General features: G+C 50.9%; 1 protein-coding gene across 2 annotated transcripts; it reads left to right on the plus strand.

Annotated features, from left to right (window-relative positions):
* The first annotated feature begins 2,777 nt into the window (after positions 1-2,777).
* Positions 2,778-12,340, plus strand: LOC135825811 (AF4/FMR2 family member lilli-like). Of its 2 annotated transcripts, XM_065338436.1 has the most exons (5): positions 2,778-2,995; positions 3,752-4,754; positions 6,021-6,221; positions 8,636-8,833; positions 10,460-12,340. In XM_065338436.1, the coding sequence occupies exons 1-4, from the start codon at positions 2,889-2,891 to the stop codon at positions 8,795-8,797; spliced, it is 1,473 nt and encodes a 490-aa protein (XP_065194508.1). In that variant the 5' UTR covers positions 2,778-2,888; the 3' UTR covers positions 8,798-8,833; positions 10,460-12,340. The 2 variants fall into 2 exon arrangements, with proteins under 2 accessions (XP_065194508.1, XP_065194509.1); XM_065338437.1 differs by lacking the exon at positions 6,021-6,221 and having other exon boundaries at positions 2,779-2,995.
* The last annotated feature ends 453 nt before the right edge of the window (positions 12,341-12,793 follow it).

The following is a 12,793-nucleotide window of genomic DNA, read 5'->3' on the forward strand; positions in this document are numbered from 1 at the left end:
TCGATCACCTGACAGACTGGAACGGTCGTCGTCTTCTCACGCCGAAACCAGACCTGGTGATAGAGACGGATGCCTCGACAGTGGGCTGGGGATCATCTTGCCAGAACTCCCAAACAGGCGGTCCGTGGAGTTGTCAGGAACGAGAGATGCATATAAACTGCTTGGAGCCGTTAGCAGCCTTCCTGGCTGTAAAAGCATTTCTGAAGTCAAGTCGAAATCTTGTGGTTCACCTGAAGATGGACCGTGAACACCACAGCATTGACGTATATCAACAAGTTCGGAGGCACTGTGTCTCCCGACCTCAATCGCCTCACCAAAGAGGTGTGGACATGGTGCATGGCAAGACAGATAACTCTCCAGGCCACTCACTTAGCAGGATCACTGAACACAGTTACAGACGAGGAGTCTCGCGTGATGAAAGATCGATCGGACTGGATGTTGCATCCAGATGTATTCCAGGAGATCTTTGCTCGAATGGGTCCCATGAATGTAGACCTGTTTGCCTCTCGGCTGACACATCTCCTGCCGATGTATGTGAGCCGGCGTCCCGATCCAAATGCGATAGACGTGGATGCCTTCTCGGACTGGACAAAGTGTCAAGGTTATGCCAACCCACCTTGGAACCTGATAAGCAGAGTAGTAGCACAGGTCTGCCCTCAGAAATCTCGGATAGTGCTTGTTGCACCGGTATGGCTGAGTCAACCGTGGTATCCAGCCCTCCTGGACCTGCCGGTAGAGGAGCCCCTGTTGCTTCCCAGCACTCCAGATCTGATTCAGCCGACGCACAGCGTAAACGAACCGGAGATAGTCCCTCGTCTAGCCGCGTGGAATATCTCAGGAGAAAGTACACCAGTCAGAATGTTTCTGAGGAAGCTTCAGAACTCCTCCTTGCATCATGGAGGCAGAAATCTACGAAGACGTACGACTCCCTATTCAAGAAATGGATGGGCTGGTGTCGTGAACGGAACAATGATCCCTTTTCAAGTGATATAGCCACGATTGTCAACTTCCTGGCATCATTGTACAAAGCTGGTTATCAATACCGCTCTATCAATATTGACAATAATTACAGATCAGCAATTCCTGCCGTCCAGGAAAAAAACTGACAGGTATGACACTGGTCAACACCCAATGGTATCTCGTGCGGGTATCGATACTAGTATCTTCAAAGCACACTCTGTGCAGAGTGCTTCTGCATCCGCAAAAGCGGATGCTGGTACTACTACGAATGATATCTTGAAAGCAGCAGACTGGAGCAGCCAGTCGGTCTTTCGGAAGCTCTATTATTAAACCCCAGCATGATGAGAAATATGCTCAGGCAGTTCTCTCGAAGCTGTCAACCACTGGCAGAGAGCTACAAAATCACATTGATATGGAGACAGAGCATTCTGAAGTATAATTACAGAATGGCTCAGACCACGCAGTGGTTGCCAGCTATTCTGGATTATATGAAGAATGCCGGTGATGTCGAACATATCAATGTCCCAACCCTGACCCTCCCTGTGTTATAATGCACATAATATGCTTGTTCCGAGGCTCGCTATTCAAAAGGCCGAAGAACATAGAGGGAACAAGGGCTTTTATCAACGAAACCTGGTGTTCCACGCATGCGTTAACACCAAGGATTCAAATAAAATCACAAAATTCATGAATTTTCACTACAAAAAAGCTATCAAGAGTTAGGAAACTAGGCCAAACACATTGATATGTTCGACATCACATTCTTCATCTATTCCAGAATAGCTGGCAACCACTGCGTGGTCTGAGCCATTCTGTAACTATGTTACCTCTACTCTACAGTGTGTGTGTTGTAGTCTATGTAGTCTAGTCGTAGTCTCACTCGTAGATCTACAAAAAACTTGCACTGCACAGCCTAGCCTACGTCATTGTGTACAGTCATCATGCGCGCATGCATAATTATCATCGTCATGTAGCCAGACGAAAATAATTAATTCAAATAATTTTTACAAAGAGGCTGTTTTTTATCTCCAAAAAAATGGCACGTCACATGTACGTACGTGACCAGCTCAGCTGGCTGCACAGTCATAAAATCATTGCACAAACCTCAGTACGTGTACAGTGCATGCTGGCAACTGAAATCCGACCCCGGCCCCCCGGGCGGCGCGGCACGCCGTACTGTATAACCCACCGTACTCTTGCACAAACTCAAAGCGGCCCTGCTGCTGACGTCATCCATCTTCCACACAGTACACACAGACAGTATGTAGGTCTACCATGATCCTGATGATGTGATGTACAGAGTCTACAGACTCTTTCCTTTTTTTCTGGTGATGTACGTCATCACTGCTTGCACTTTTGTACTTCTCGATCTCACTACTTGTAGTGACTTGTCTTTGCACTGCACTTCTTCTTTGCTGTTTGCATTCACGTGCCTGGATCAGGCTCAGCTGGATGGCCTTGGCCTACCACGTCACAAATAAAATCGGCCTCATCAGCGACTTGGCGGATCGACTGCACAGAGCTAGAGCTAGAGAAGACTGCACAATGCACGCACAGTGCGATTGCTATTTTTATGCGAATTTTTGGGGATCTCTGCATATGGCATTCACTGCACTGCATGCACTGGCGGGTAGGATTTTTACATAACCTCTACATCTGCACTGGCGGACAAGCCTGATTCCAGTGATTGAAAAGAAAAGTGGATTGGACTTCAAAATTTCCCAGGTGGAGACCAAGTTTACGTGTGAAATCGAGTGCTGTCGTGATAGTGAGTCTAGAGTGTGTGGGTGAAGAGTCTTCAGAAAACGCACAGTCGTCCTCAGGCTCAGTGCAGTGATTGCGAAGTCGACTGACAAGCACTGGAGTGTGTGACTGTGAGAGAAAGAAACACTGCTCGCGCAAACGCGTCCAAGCGCGATCCTGGAAGCATGGAGACGAAGAAGGAGTTCACGACCATGGAGAACGGATGGAGGCGCGAGGTGGTCTATCGCAAGTCGGGTGCTACTGCGGGTCGTGCTGATGTTTACTACCACAGGTAGGCCTGGAAAGCTGCAGGGCAAAGATTTTTTTCAGTGCCAACTGTGGACGGCTCCGAGGGCAAGGTCCCCGAAGGGCACCTTTAGTGGTATATTGGAGGCTGCATGTTTCTTGATGAGCCCGAGCAAAGGCCCAACCAGTGTGCCCAGGCATCACCTAGAGCTTATCGGCCGCCGGGAAAGCCGCGGCCGCCATGGCTGGTAGTGTCCTGGTGCGAGGTCTAGAGTCTGACCTGGACAAAATGGCGGCCGCCTCAAGCAAGTTGGCCATTGTGTGAGCTCTTGGAAATCACGTCCAGGCTTTAATTTGCCCTTCCGCCGCCTCGTGGTGCTTGCGTAGCGTATCACGGCATTCGCGCATGTTTCCCGGCTGGTTGCGCACACCTATCTTGAGTATATTCTTACCTGGAAAGCCTGATTTTTTGGTTGCACAGGTAATGCCTTGCATCCAGCTCCGGTGCGGTGCACTTTCCGAATGGATCTTGAAATAGTGGTACAGCTGCATAGCTCTTACATGCAGTTCTGGACTTAGAGGCCACGCCTGGGAATATTTTATTGGATTTTTGCCAATGGATACATTTTACATCGCATTTGTTTCTGTTTCTTCTGTTTTTGGTTTTTTGTGTGTTTGTGATTTAAATGCATGTTGCTGACTTCATTGCTTTTGTGTTCTGCGTGTTCCTGTGTGTGTGTGTGTGTGTGTGTGTGTGTGTGTGTACGTGTGTGTGCTCATGCATGCGCTTACGTTTCCGCAGCCCGTGCGGGAAGCGCTTCCGCTCGCGTCTGCAGGTGCGCGAGTTCCTCGGCGAGGCGTTCAACCCGGCCGAGTTTGACTTCCATGCCACGCACGCGGCGGGCTACGTACCGCCAGCACGCACCAGCAGTAGCAGCGGCGGCGGTGGCGGAGCGGGGAAACCCCACCGCGCCAGCGCTCAGAGTCGGGCGCCGCGCCACAACGACTCGCGGCTGGCGCGCGCCGTGAAGAACCTTCAACATCAGCGGCCCATCAGCAGGCAACCGCAGCTGGAGCGCAACTACTGCGGCCTGGTCCGGCAGCCGGTCACCTGCCTGCTGCCCCAGTCGCACGACATGGTACTGGCCAAGTGCGCGCCCGCATCGACCGCGCAGAAGACCACGTTGCATCTGCGCGACTCGCAGTGGATGCACGAGCAGCGTCTGCACCACCTGCACCCCGTAGATGGCCTCACCGGCGAGGCCGTACCGGTTGAGCAGCTCGCCTTTCACAACCGACCCATGCCGCAGCTGCGCGCGCTAGCACCCAACGGCATGCCCGTATCGGGAGTCAAGACGAGCCCGGCCGCTGCCGTCAAATCGCCGTCGACTACAAGCGCCGGCGCTGGATCAACGGCAATGAACTCACCCGCCGGTCGGCAACACGTGGCGGCAGGAGTGGTAAAAAGAGAGCCGAATGTAACTTCGCCCGCCGCCAAACCCGTCGTCATTAAGTCGCAGACTGCGACGCCACCTCTGCATTCGCTCACGCCGCTCGTCAAGGCCGTGGCAGGAGCGTCACCGTTGCTATCGTCCGCAAGTCCCAAGCAAGGCGTGCCCGTAGCGTGTCGGACGAATGGACCGCAGGCCACTATCTCGTCAGCTGCCGCAGCGGCAGCAGCAGCTCTCGCAAACTTCACCGGGGCTCATGCGGACGCGAACGCATGGGCGGGCGCAAGAATAGGAGCGGCACCGGCATCGAACAGTCGGCAAATGGTCGCAAGTGTTGCCACGGCGCACGGCAAAGTAAGTCTTCTCCACCGTGGTGCAGGGAGTGCTCTGTGTTGGTTTGGCCCGTAGTCATTTTTTGCGCAGACTGCTTCTTCGGCAGTGTGCGAGTGTGTGTGTACGTGTGTAAGGGGGAGTTGATAAACTCTGTAAACTCCGTAAATTATATGTGTGTGTGTTGTGTGTGTGTGTGTTTTGTGTGCGTGCGTCTGTGTGTAAGGGGAGTGGACAAACTCGGTAAATATTTTTGGGGTGGGGTAGACAAACTCGGTGAATATTTCTGCCTTTGCTGCACTCGGCGCGCTGCTTTTCTTTCCGTTCATATGTCCTTGAACCCGGAGTGAACTCACCCTGCTTATGCACTGCAGCCGCCTCTGGACTAAACGAAATATTCAAGGTTTTCTTCGGTGAAAAAATTATGATGCCATATTCTGCCTACTTTAATGATTGATGAGTTTTAAATAACTAAAATAACTAAGTTGATTTTTGCTAATATGTAATGTGCTAGCACTGATGCTAATTCTGATTCTGAGGCTGATGTTGATGCTGATACTGAGGCTGAATCTGATGCTACAGCTGAATCTGATGCTAAAGCTGATGCTGTGGATGCTGAAGCTGTTGATGCTGATGCTGAAGCTGATGCTGTTGCTGTTGAAGCTGATGCTGATGCTGACAATGGCCAGTACCATAGCAACCACACCCTGCTTTGAGCGGTGATGGTCAGGCTGTGATACAGCTGTACACATGGTTTTTTGACGACAATGCTGCTGGTACTGGTGCCACGGCTGCTGACGGTGCAGGTGACCAGTTGTTGGTGGTTGTGGCGCTGGTGCTGCTGGCACCGCAGCTGATGGCAGCGGTGGTGTTGGTGTTGATGATGGTGATGGTGGTTGTGTTCTTGGTGATGAAGGCGGTGCTGGTGGTGATGGTGGTGGTTGTGGTGTTGGTGATCGCAGCAGTGGTGATGGTGAGGCGATGGTTGTGGTGATGCTGGTGCTGGTTGTGTTGATGGCGGCGGTTGTGTTGGTGGTGTTGGTGGCTGTGGTGATGGTGATGGCGGTGGTTGTGCTGATGGTAATGGTGATGCAGGCGTTGTGTGTATGCACATGTTTGCACCTCAGCTATGTTTGTACCCAGCTGATTGCAATTCTCTAAACTAACCATAATTTGAACCGAACATTGCTAATGACTTAATGTCTCGTGTCTCACTCCTCCTAATATCTGTACTATCTGTAATAGCTGACAGCTTGAATAATTGCTTTTCTTCTCTGGATCCCCTAACAGCTAATACTTAACTCTACTATCACTGAGCATGCGCTGCAGCACATACATTACATTCCACAGCAGCAGCAGCAGCTGCAGCAAGAAGAGCAGCAGCTACAGCAGCAGTTACCCCAGCAGCTACAGCAGCCGCCGCTGCCACCAGCAGCTCACTTTCAGCTAATCTCTACCCATGCTCAAACCCCCACTCTGCTCCTTCTGCCTGTAAGTGGCCCGGCCCGGGGCAAAACATGTTGTACGGGCTATCTGGTGGGTGCAACTCGCAGTCTAGCTGCTCAATCACCTGTGGACTCCATGGCCTCTCTTTTGCGCTTGGGCTTGGAGTCCTGGTAGGGGATCCTCCATGATGCATGCGTACACAGTCAGACCTCACATAACCGCACACATCCGTTTTCCACAAAAAAATATCCGGATAGGCGAGGGAACAGGATAATCGAACACACACACTGTATGTATGCATGGCATATGCTGGAAATCGGTAACCAACGATTTTTCTTCCGGATGGCAAGGGATCCGGATAACAGAAGACCGGATAAGCGAGATCCGACTGTACATGTCTGTACAGTCAACCTTGTGAATATCGTCGTCGGGTATACCAACAACTCCCGAGTAACGACACAATCTTCAGACTGTGTCACCTTTTCACTGCATCCTGTGAGCAAACAGATATTCGGCGCATACCGTATTTTCCCCAATAAATGTACAGTACTTTTATTTTTTCAAAGGTGGTCAGACCTGTACTACTATAGGAGACTGTACTAGTATTGGAGACGTGTACTTTTATTGTTTCTGGGAAGATTGATTGCCTGGGTGGGGTGGCAAACAACTCGTGATAATGATGCTGTAAGGCTGTAAATACACCCAACCATGGTAGGAATCAGTGTACAAAGACACAATGACGATGAAAAAACGAAGTAAGGTGGACCCTGGTATCTGTACCCCACTAATGCCCATCACATCATTCCGGCATGTACTATTATTAGAGACGTGTCCTTTTATATTTTCGATCCACACCCAACATGTACTACAATTGGGGACGTACTAGTAATGGAGACGTGTACGTTTAATGGGGAAAATACGGTATCTATTTTCGGCCAGGTCATGTTTGGCCAAAAAATTTGCTACGGCCGAAATTTTGTTTTGCAGGGGGGGGGGGTCGTGTTCCTCATTGACAAGACCTAAGCGCTGTGGTGAGCACTCGCTGTTTTCTTTTGCTCAGGGGTGACTGGAAAGTGCACTGCAAATCCAGGTGTATTGTGTTTGTTAGGAGTGAACAGGTTGCTGGCTGTGCATAGATGCCAAGCTCCTGGCGAGCTACAGCAGCTGATGAGTACCGTACTGGCAATATATGTTGCCGCGTAACGCGTAACGCAGGGGGTGCGGCGTAACGCGCGACCAGGCTAGTGCGACAAATTTTTGTTGAGTTCGTAACGCGCGTCCGGCGGGGTGCGGCGATCTTTTTTTTTGAAAAGAAAAAATGATGCGGCAAAAGCAAAAAAATGATGTGGCAATAGCAAAAAAAGTGATGCGGCAATAGCAAAAAAAGGACTGCGGCAATATAGAAACCTGTGTAACGGCTCCTGTGCGACTTTGCATGTAACGCCATGCGCGCGGCAAACATGTGCCAATGTAACGCTTCATGGCCTCACTGCGGCAACATATATTGCCAGTACGGTATTATGTTGGTTCCTGTGAACTCTACGGTGCTGTCGGGTGTCGAAGAAGTGGGCGGTCAGCCTCGTAGCCTAGGCCGTTCTTATTTTCATGTACAGCAGTCCATGCGTAGTGGAGTCACCGCGCATATTGGTATGCTCTATTCGTTCTTCGGCGCCCGGCAGTATTGTACTTGAAAATTGTCTATCGGCAGCTTTCAGGCCAGGTCGATGTACTGATCGGAGTGTATGGGTGTGGGGGGAATGGGGTTCCTCATGAACGAAACCTGACCCCGATGTGTTGTCTTCCCTCGACGTATGACTATTCTAGTATTGTTTTTTGTGCAATGTGCGAGGCCCAAGGTATTTTTGCATTAAAAGAATTATTCCCTATTATTATTATTATCATGTTGACTACTCCCTCGACAGCCATATGAATATTGTATTGACTGGTTTGGTTGTTCCTAGTTCCGTGAAGAATTTCCACTGATGTATATCACACGATCCTTGATCCTTGAAGGGTGGCGGCGTTCCTACGGATGCGGAAAACCCGGTTTCCAGCCGAGTCTCGCGCGAACCGTGAAATTTTATTTTTATTTTTTATATCACACGAAGCCGTGTTTGGAAACCAGTGCAGTCTGACCTCGCTTAACCGCACGCGTCCGTTTTCCGCAAACGAAATATCCGGATAGGCGAGGGAACCGGATAACCGAACACCGGTTATGTTGGATACGCTGTAAATCTGTAACCAACTATTTTGATGCGGATGGCGAGGGATCCAGATAAAAGAGGACCGGATAGGCGAGGGATCCAGATAAAAGAGGACCGGATAGGCGAGGTCTGACTGTACAAGTATAATCTTTCACATTGTTTAAACTGTGATGGTTGCACAGTTTGTTTTGTTCTTTTGTTGCCCTTAAAAAAAATATTCCTTGTCTCTCGTGTGTTTTGATTTACCTTTTACAGACGGCGAGCTTGCCCCGGACGGACGCGAGCACAAGTCGTAGCGCGGACGCGAGCACAAGTCGTAGCGCGGACACTGCATCGATATCCGATATGGACATACACATACAGGAGGAGCGCGTACGGCAGCTTAAAGAAAAGCTCTTACTAGCGGCGGGCAAATAGCATACGCCCAGCCGGCCATCAGTTCTTTATCATAGAGTAAGTCCGTTGTGTGTGTGTGTGTCTGGGGCGGATGTGGGATGCGTGTCTGACTGAGTGAGTGTGTGTGTGTGTGTCTGACTGAGTGAGTGTGTTTGTGTCTGACTGAGTGAGTGTGTGTGTGTGCGTGTGTCTGTGTGTCTGAGTGTCGGTGTATGTGTGTTTGGCGTATGCTTCAGCCGATTGAGTATCTAGTGCTGCTGCTGCTGCTGCTGTTTTTGTCTGGGGTCTTGGCACTGAACATTTTCTTCTTCAATAAACTTCAGTGTCGCTCAATGAAATCTGATCATCTGATCAAGGTAGTGAATGCTGTGCCGGGCAGCGCTGTGCGGCCCTAGACCAGTGAACACTGGGATGATGAACTGGTGCAGGGCGCAAACTTTTAAATTCACGTGATCGGATTTCAGTGAGCAGCCCACTACCTCGTGTGTGCAAGTACCGTAAAGCACAGTTGATCCCCCCCCCCCCCCCCCCCCCCCACGCCGTGTCGCTTCCCAGCTAGTTTTTAGGCAGGGGGCGGGAATTAAGCAGGATTCACAGAAACTTTTTTTGCAATGCGACGGCCGCGAAACCGGGAAATCCCCAAATCGCATCCGTCTCACAGCTCACGCAACTGGGCCATCGCAGAAGTTCAGCTTGGCTCAGCTTTCGCGATGCGACAAGCGATGAGGCGCACAATTTTGACCTTTCCTGCAGCAAAGTTGTACGAAAGTTCAAGAGTTGCTTGTAGGTTTGTAAAAGTTGTACCAAGCCACACGAATACCATGGTGACATACTCACCTGCATTGAACGTCGCGCCAAATTAGCAAGGTGTCGTCGCATCGTTGACTTCTTCTTCTGTGAAAGATATTTCGCGAGTTCGCGTCGCGCATCGCATCGCAAAAAAAGCTTCTGTGAATCCCGCTTTAGATCAAATTGTTCACGTGCAGTACGATGTACAGCAAAGCAGAAGATCAGACCTGGAAAGCTGGATTGTGCACATTTCCGTCCTGCACCCGCACATGTTGTGTACAGCAGTACATGCGTCGGTTCAACATCGTACTTCGTTGTATACGCCAACGTCGCTTCACAGGCAGAAATTCGACAGGGGGCGGGAATTCGAGCCGGGGCCGATTAACGGTCCAGCAAAACCTTTCTCAAGGCCACTACTCGGATAAGGCGACCACCTATCCTAGAAGACCACTGAAACCAGGACCAAGGGATGCTATTTCCAGTCAAATGACCCTGGATAAGGAGACCACTTGGTAACGAGACCACGTTTTGAAGGTCCCTTGAGCGGTCGTCTTGGACAGGTTTCACTCTACTTGTTGTTTTTACTGTCATGTGTATGCCTTCTCCTCGTGTTATTATTGCTGCAATAGCGTGTAGGTTTGTCTGTCGTGTGAGCGCACCTACCATCTATACTGGGTGCACACTGGCTTGGTGTGGGGTTGCCACGGATACGGGTTTTGGGGTATTTTGCGCTTTTGCGCGCACCCGCACGCGTGTGTGTGTGTGCACGTGCGTGTCTTTGTGTATGTGTGTAAGTTTGCACGGCGTATGTATGTGTGCACACGCATCATTGATTCACTGTACGTACTCGTGCCCTGATCTCTGGTTCCACTTGTCTGTGTTTGTGTATCGCAGGGATCAAGTCTCAGCCGTAGTAGCCCTGTCAGTTGCTAACTCCGTAGCGTGCAGAATTCCGTCGGCCGGGCGCTACGCAGAGTGGATCTTTGCCGCGCCGGTGGTACACTCTGCCAATCCTGTTTGCCGGGCCGTTGGGCTAGAATTCCACACTTGCCCCATAGTGTGCTCGGCTGTTGATCCTGCATTCGTCTGTGTCTAGAATCGTATCCGCATCACACTTTGCAGCGCACGCCGAGGTTGAAATAGGGCCGCTGTGCCGTGCGCTGGGAAGAGAAGAGCTCTGCTGGTTTGGGTCCAACGCCAGCAGGATTTGATTGTGACCGAGGCACACGCGCCAGGGCGTAACACATGCCGCCACGCGTACGGGATCGTGTCCGCCGGGCATCTTCACGGTGTTGTTTGACCAATACTGCCCCCCGGTCAGTCCGCCGGGTGTTGGCCGTTAAGTTACCGTCTGAAAGCTCGCTCGCGCTTCTCCTCGTGTGTGCTGTGGAGCCCGCCTTGCCGCTGCTATTACGGTCCGTTGTCATCCGTCTTGCGGCGTAGCAAACGCGCACTTGAGATGTATCGCCGCTTCACGTCAACTATGCCTGCTTCCGCTTACCGCCGCTAGCGTTTGCCACCGCCGCTGCGTCTGGATTTCACATATGGATATATTGGTGACTACCTGCTCACGTGATGCGTGTGTGTGATTGTTTTTGTTGACGCATTGCTGCCGCTGTATTCCGCTTTCTCCCCTTAGTTCTTTTCCTCCTGTCTCCGTCGTCGCCGCTCGTCGTTCATCTTTGACAAAGCGTGCTGTGCCAGAGGCCTCTGCCTCCCGGACCATCAGCCCTTGTCCCAGCTTTAAGGAATGTCTGCACTCTGAGGACAAACCCTAGTTCGTCGTGCTACATCCCGCGCTCTGCTCTGTTCTCCTGCCATGCTCTTTCTTGTACTATTTACTTGTGTGCGCCGAGTTCTTCCTTGACCTGCGCTTCTAGATCTATTGTTTTATCTCCTTTCACGCGCTTGTTTTTTTGGTTTGCTGGCTACTTTTCTATCAGTGGTGTACCTCGTGCTTGTTGATGGATGCCCACCCTTGTGTGTGTGTGTGTGTGTGTGCGCGCGCGTGCGTGCGTGTGTGTGTGGCCGTGTATGCCTGCGTGTGTTTTTTTCTTCTAGTACCAACTTTATAGGCACCGACTTTCTGGAACTCTCCAACCCCTCTCCCCATGTTGTCTCTCATTCATGTCTTGCCGTTGAGGTTGCATTCTATCATCTCTTTATGAGTTCAAAGCCGTATTTGTGTGTATTCCGAGAGTACTATTGACATCTGGTCCCCCAGCCTTCCACTGCCTGACCGCTGCTCACTTTCATGTATGGTTTATCAGCTGTCTGAGCTTGTATTGTACCGCGTAACCGGTGTGCGATATTCTTACTTCGAAGTATTTGGCAAAATATTTTCCGTGCAGTATCAGAAGCAGCGTGTGTGCACCATTTACTGCTCCCTCTCTCTCTCTCTCTCTCTCTCTCTCTCTCTCTCTCTCTCTCTCTCTCTCTCTTTCTCTCTCTCTCCCTCTCTCTCTCTCTCTCTCTCTCTCTCTCTCTCCTGAGAACCGCTCCGCTAGGCCGCTGCGCAAGCCACTTCCTTATACGTACGATCACTGCTCTCTCCTTTCGCAGTAGGGCTAGGTGTAGGCTGCCTTTCATAAGGATCCCGTTGCGCACTGCTTCCTTATACGGATTGCCGCTGCTCTATCCTTTCTTGAAATGGCTGGTTGTGGTTTGACGTTTACCATTGGCTTGCAAGTCCTGTAGACTATTGGTCTCCAGTGCACAGCATTTCCGGCGAAGTTATGCAGTCGGTGACTTGGTCGTGTTACTGAACTCATGCTAGTAGTATTGTTGTCTTGGTGTTCACTGCTGCCTGCCTGCCTGTCGCCGCATGGCCCATGCAGCTGCACGGGTGACTTGCCACTTCAGCGCCACTGTTTCAGCACGATACATTTCAGCGCAGGATTTCACAGCGCCAGCTTCTTCAGCGCCATGACTGTCAGCGCGGTAAAGTACAGCGCCAGCAACCCCGCGCTAAAAAGTGAGGCGCGGTAGTTTACACCGAGAAAAAGTTCAGCGCGATCAAGCACAGCACAGTGCAGTTCAACGCGGTACAGTTCAGAGCGATAAAGTACAGTGCGGTACAGTACAGTACAGGGCGATACAGTAGAGCGCGGTACAGTACAGGGCGATACAGTAGAGCGCGATAAAGTACAGCGTGACACAGTAGAGCGCGAAGTCAATACTTGTACAGTCATAGTCATTACAGGCGATGTGACAATGTCCATACATACA

The sequence above is a fragment of the Sycon ciliatum genome, chromosome 10 (assembly GCF_964019385.1).
Source record: "Sycon ciliatum chromosome 10, ocSycCili1.1, whole genome shotgun sequence".
In the NCBI taxonomy this organism is placed as follows: domain Eukaryota; kingdom Metazoa; phylum Porifera; class Calcarea; order Leucosolenida; family Sycettidae; genus Sycon; species Sycon ciliatum.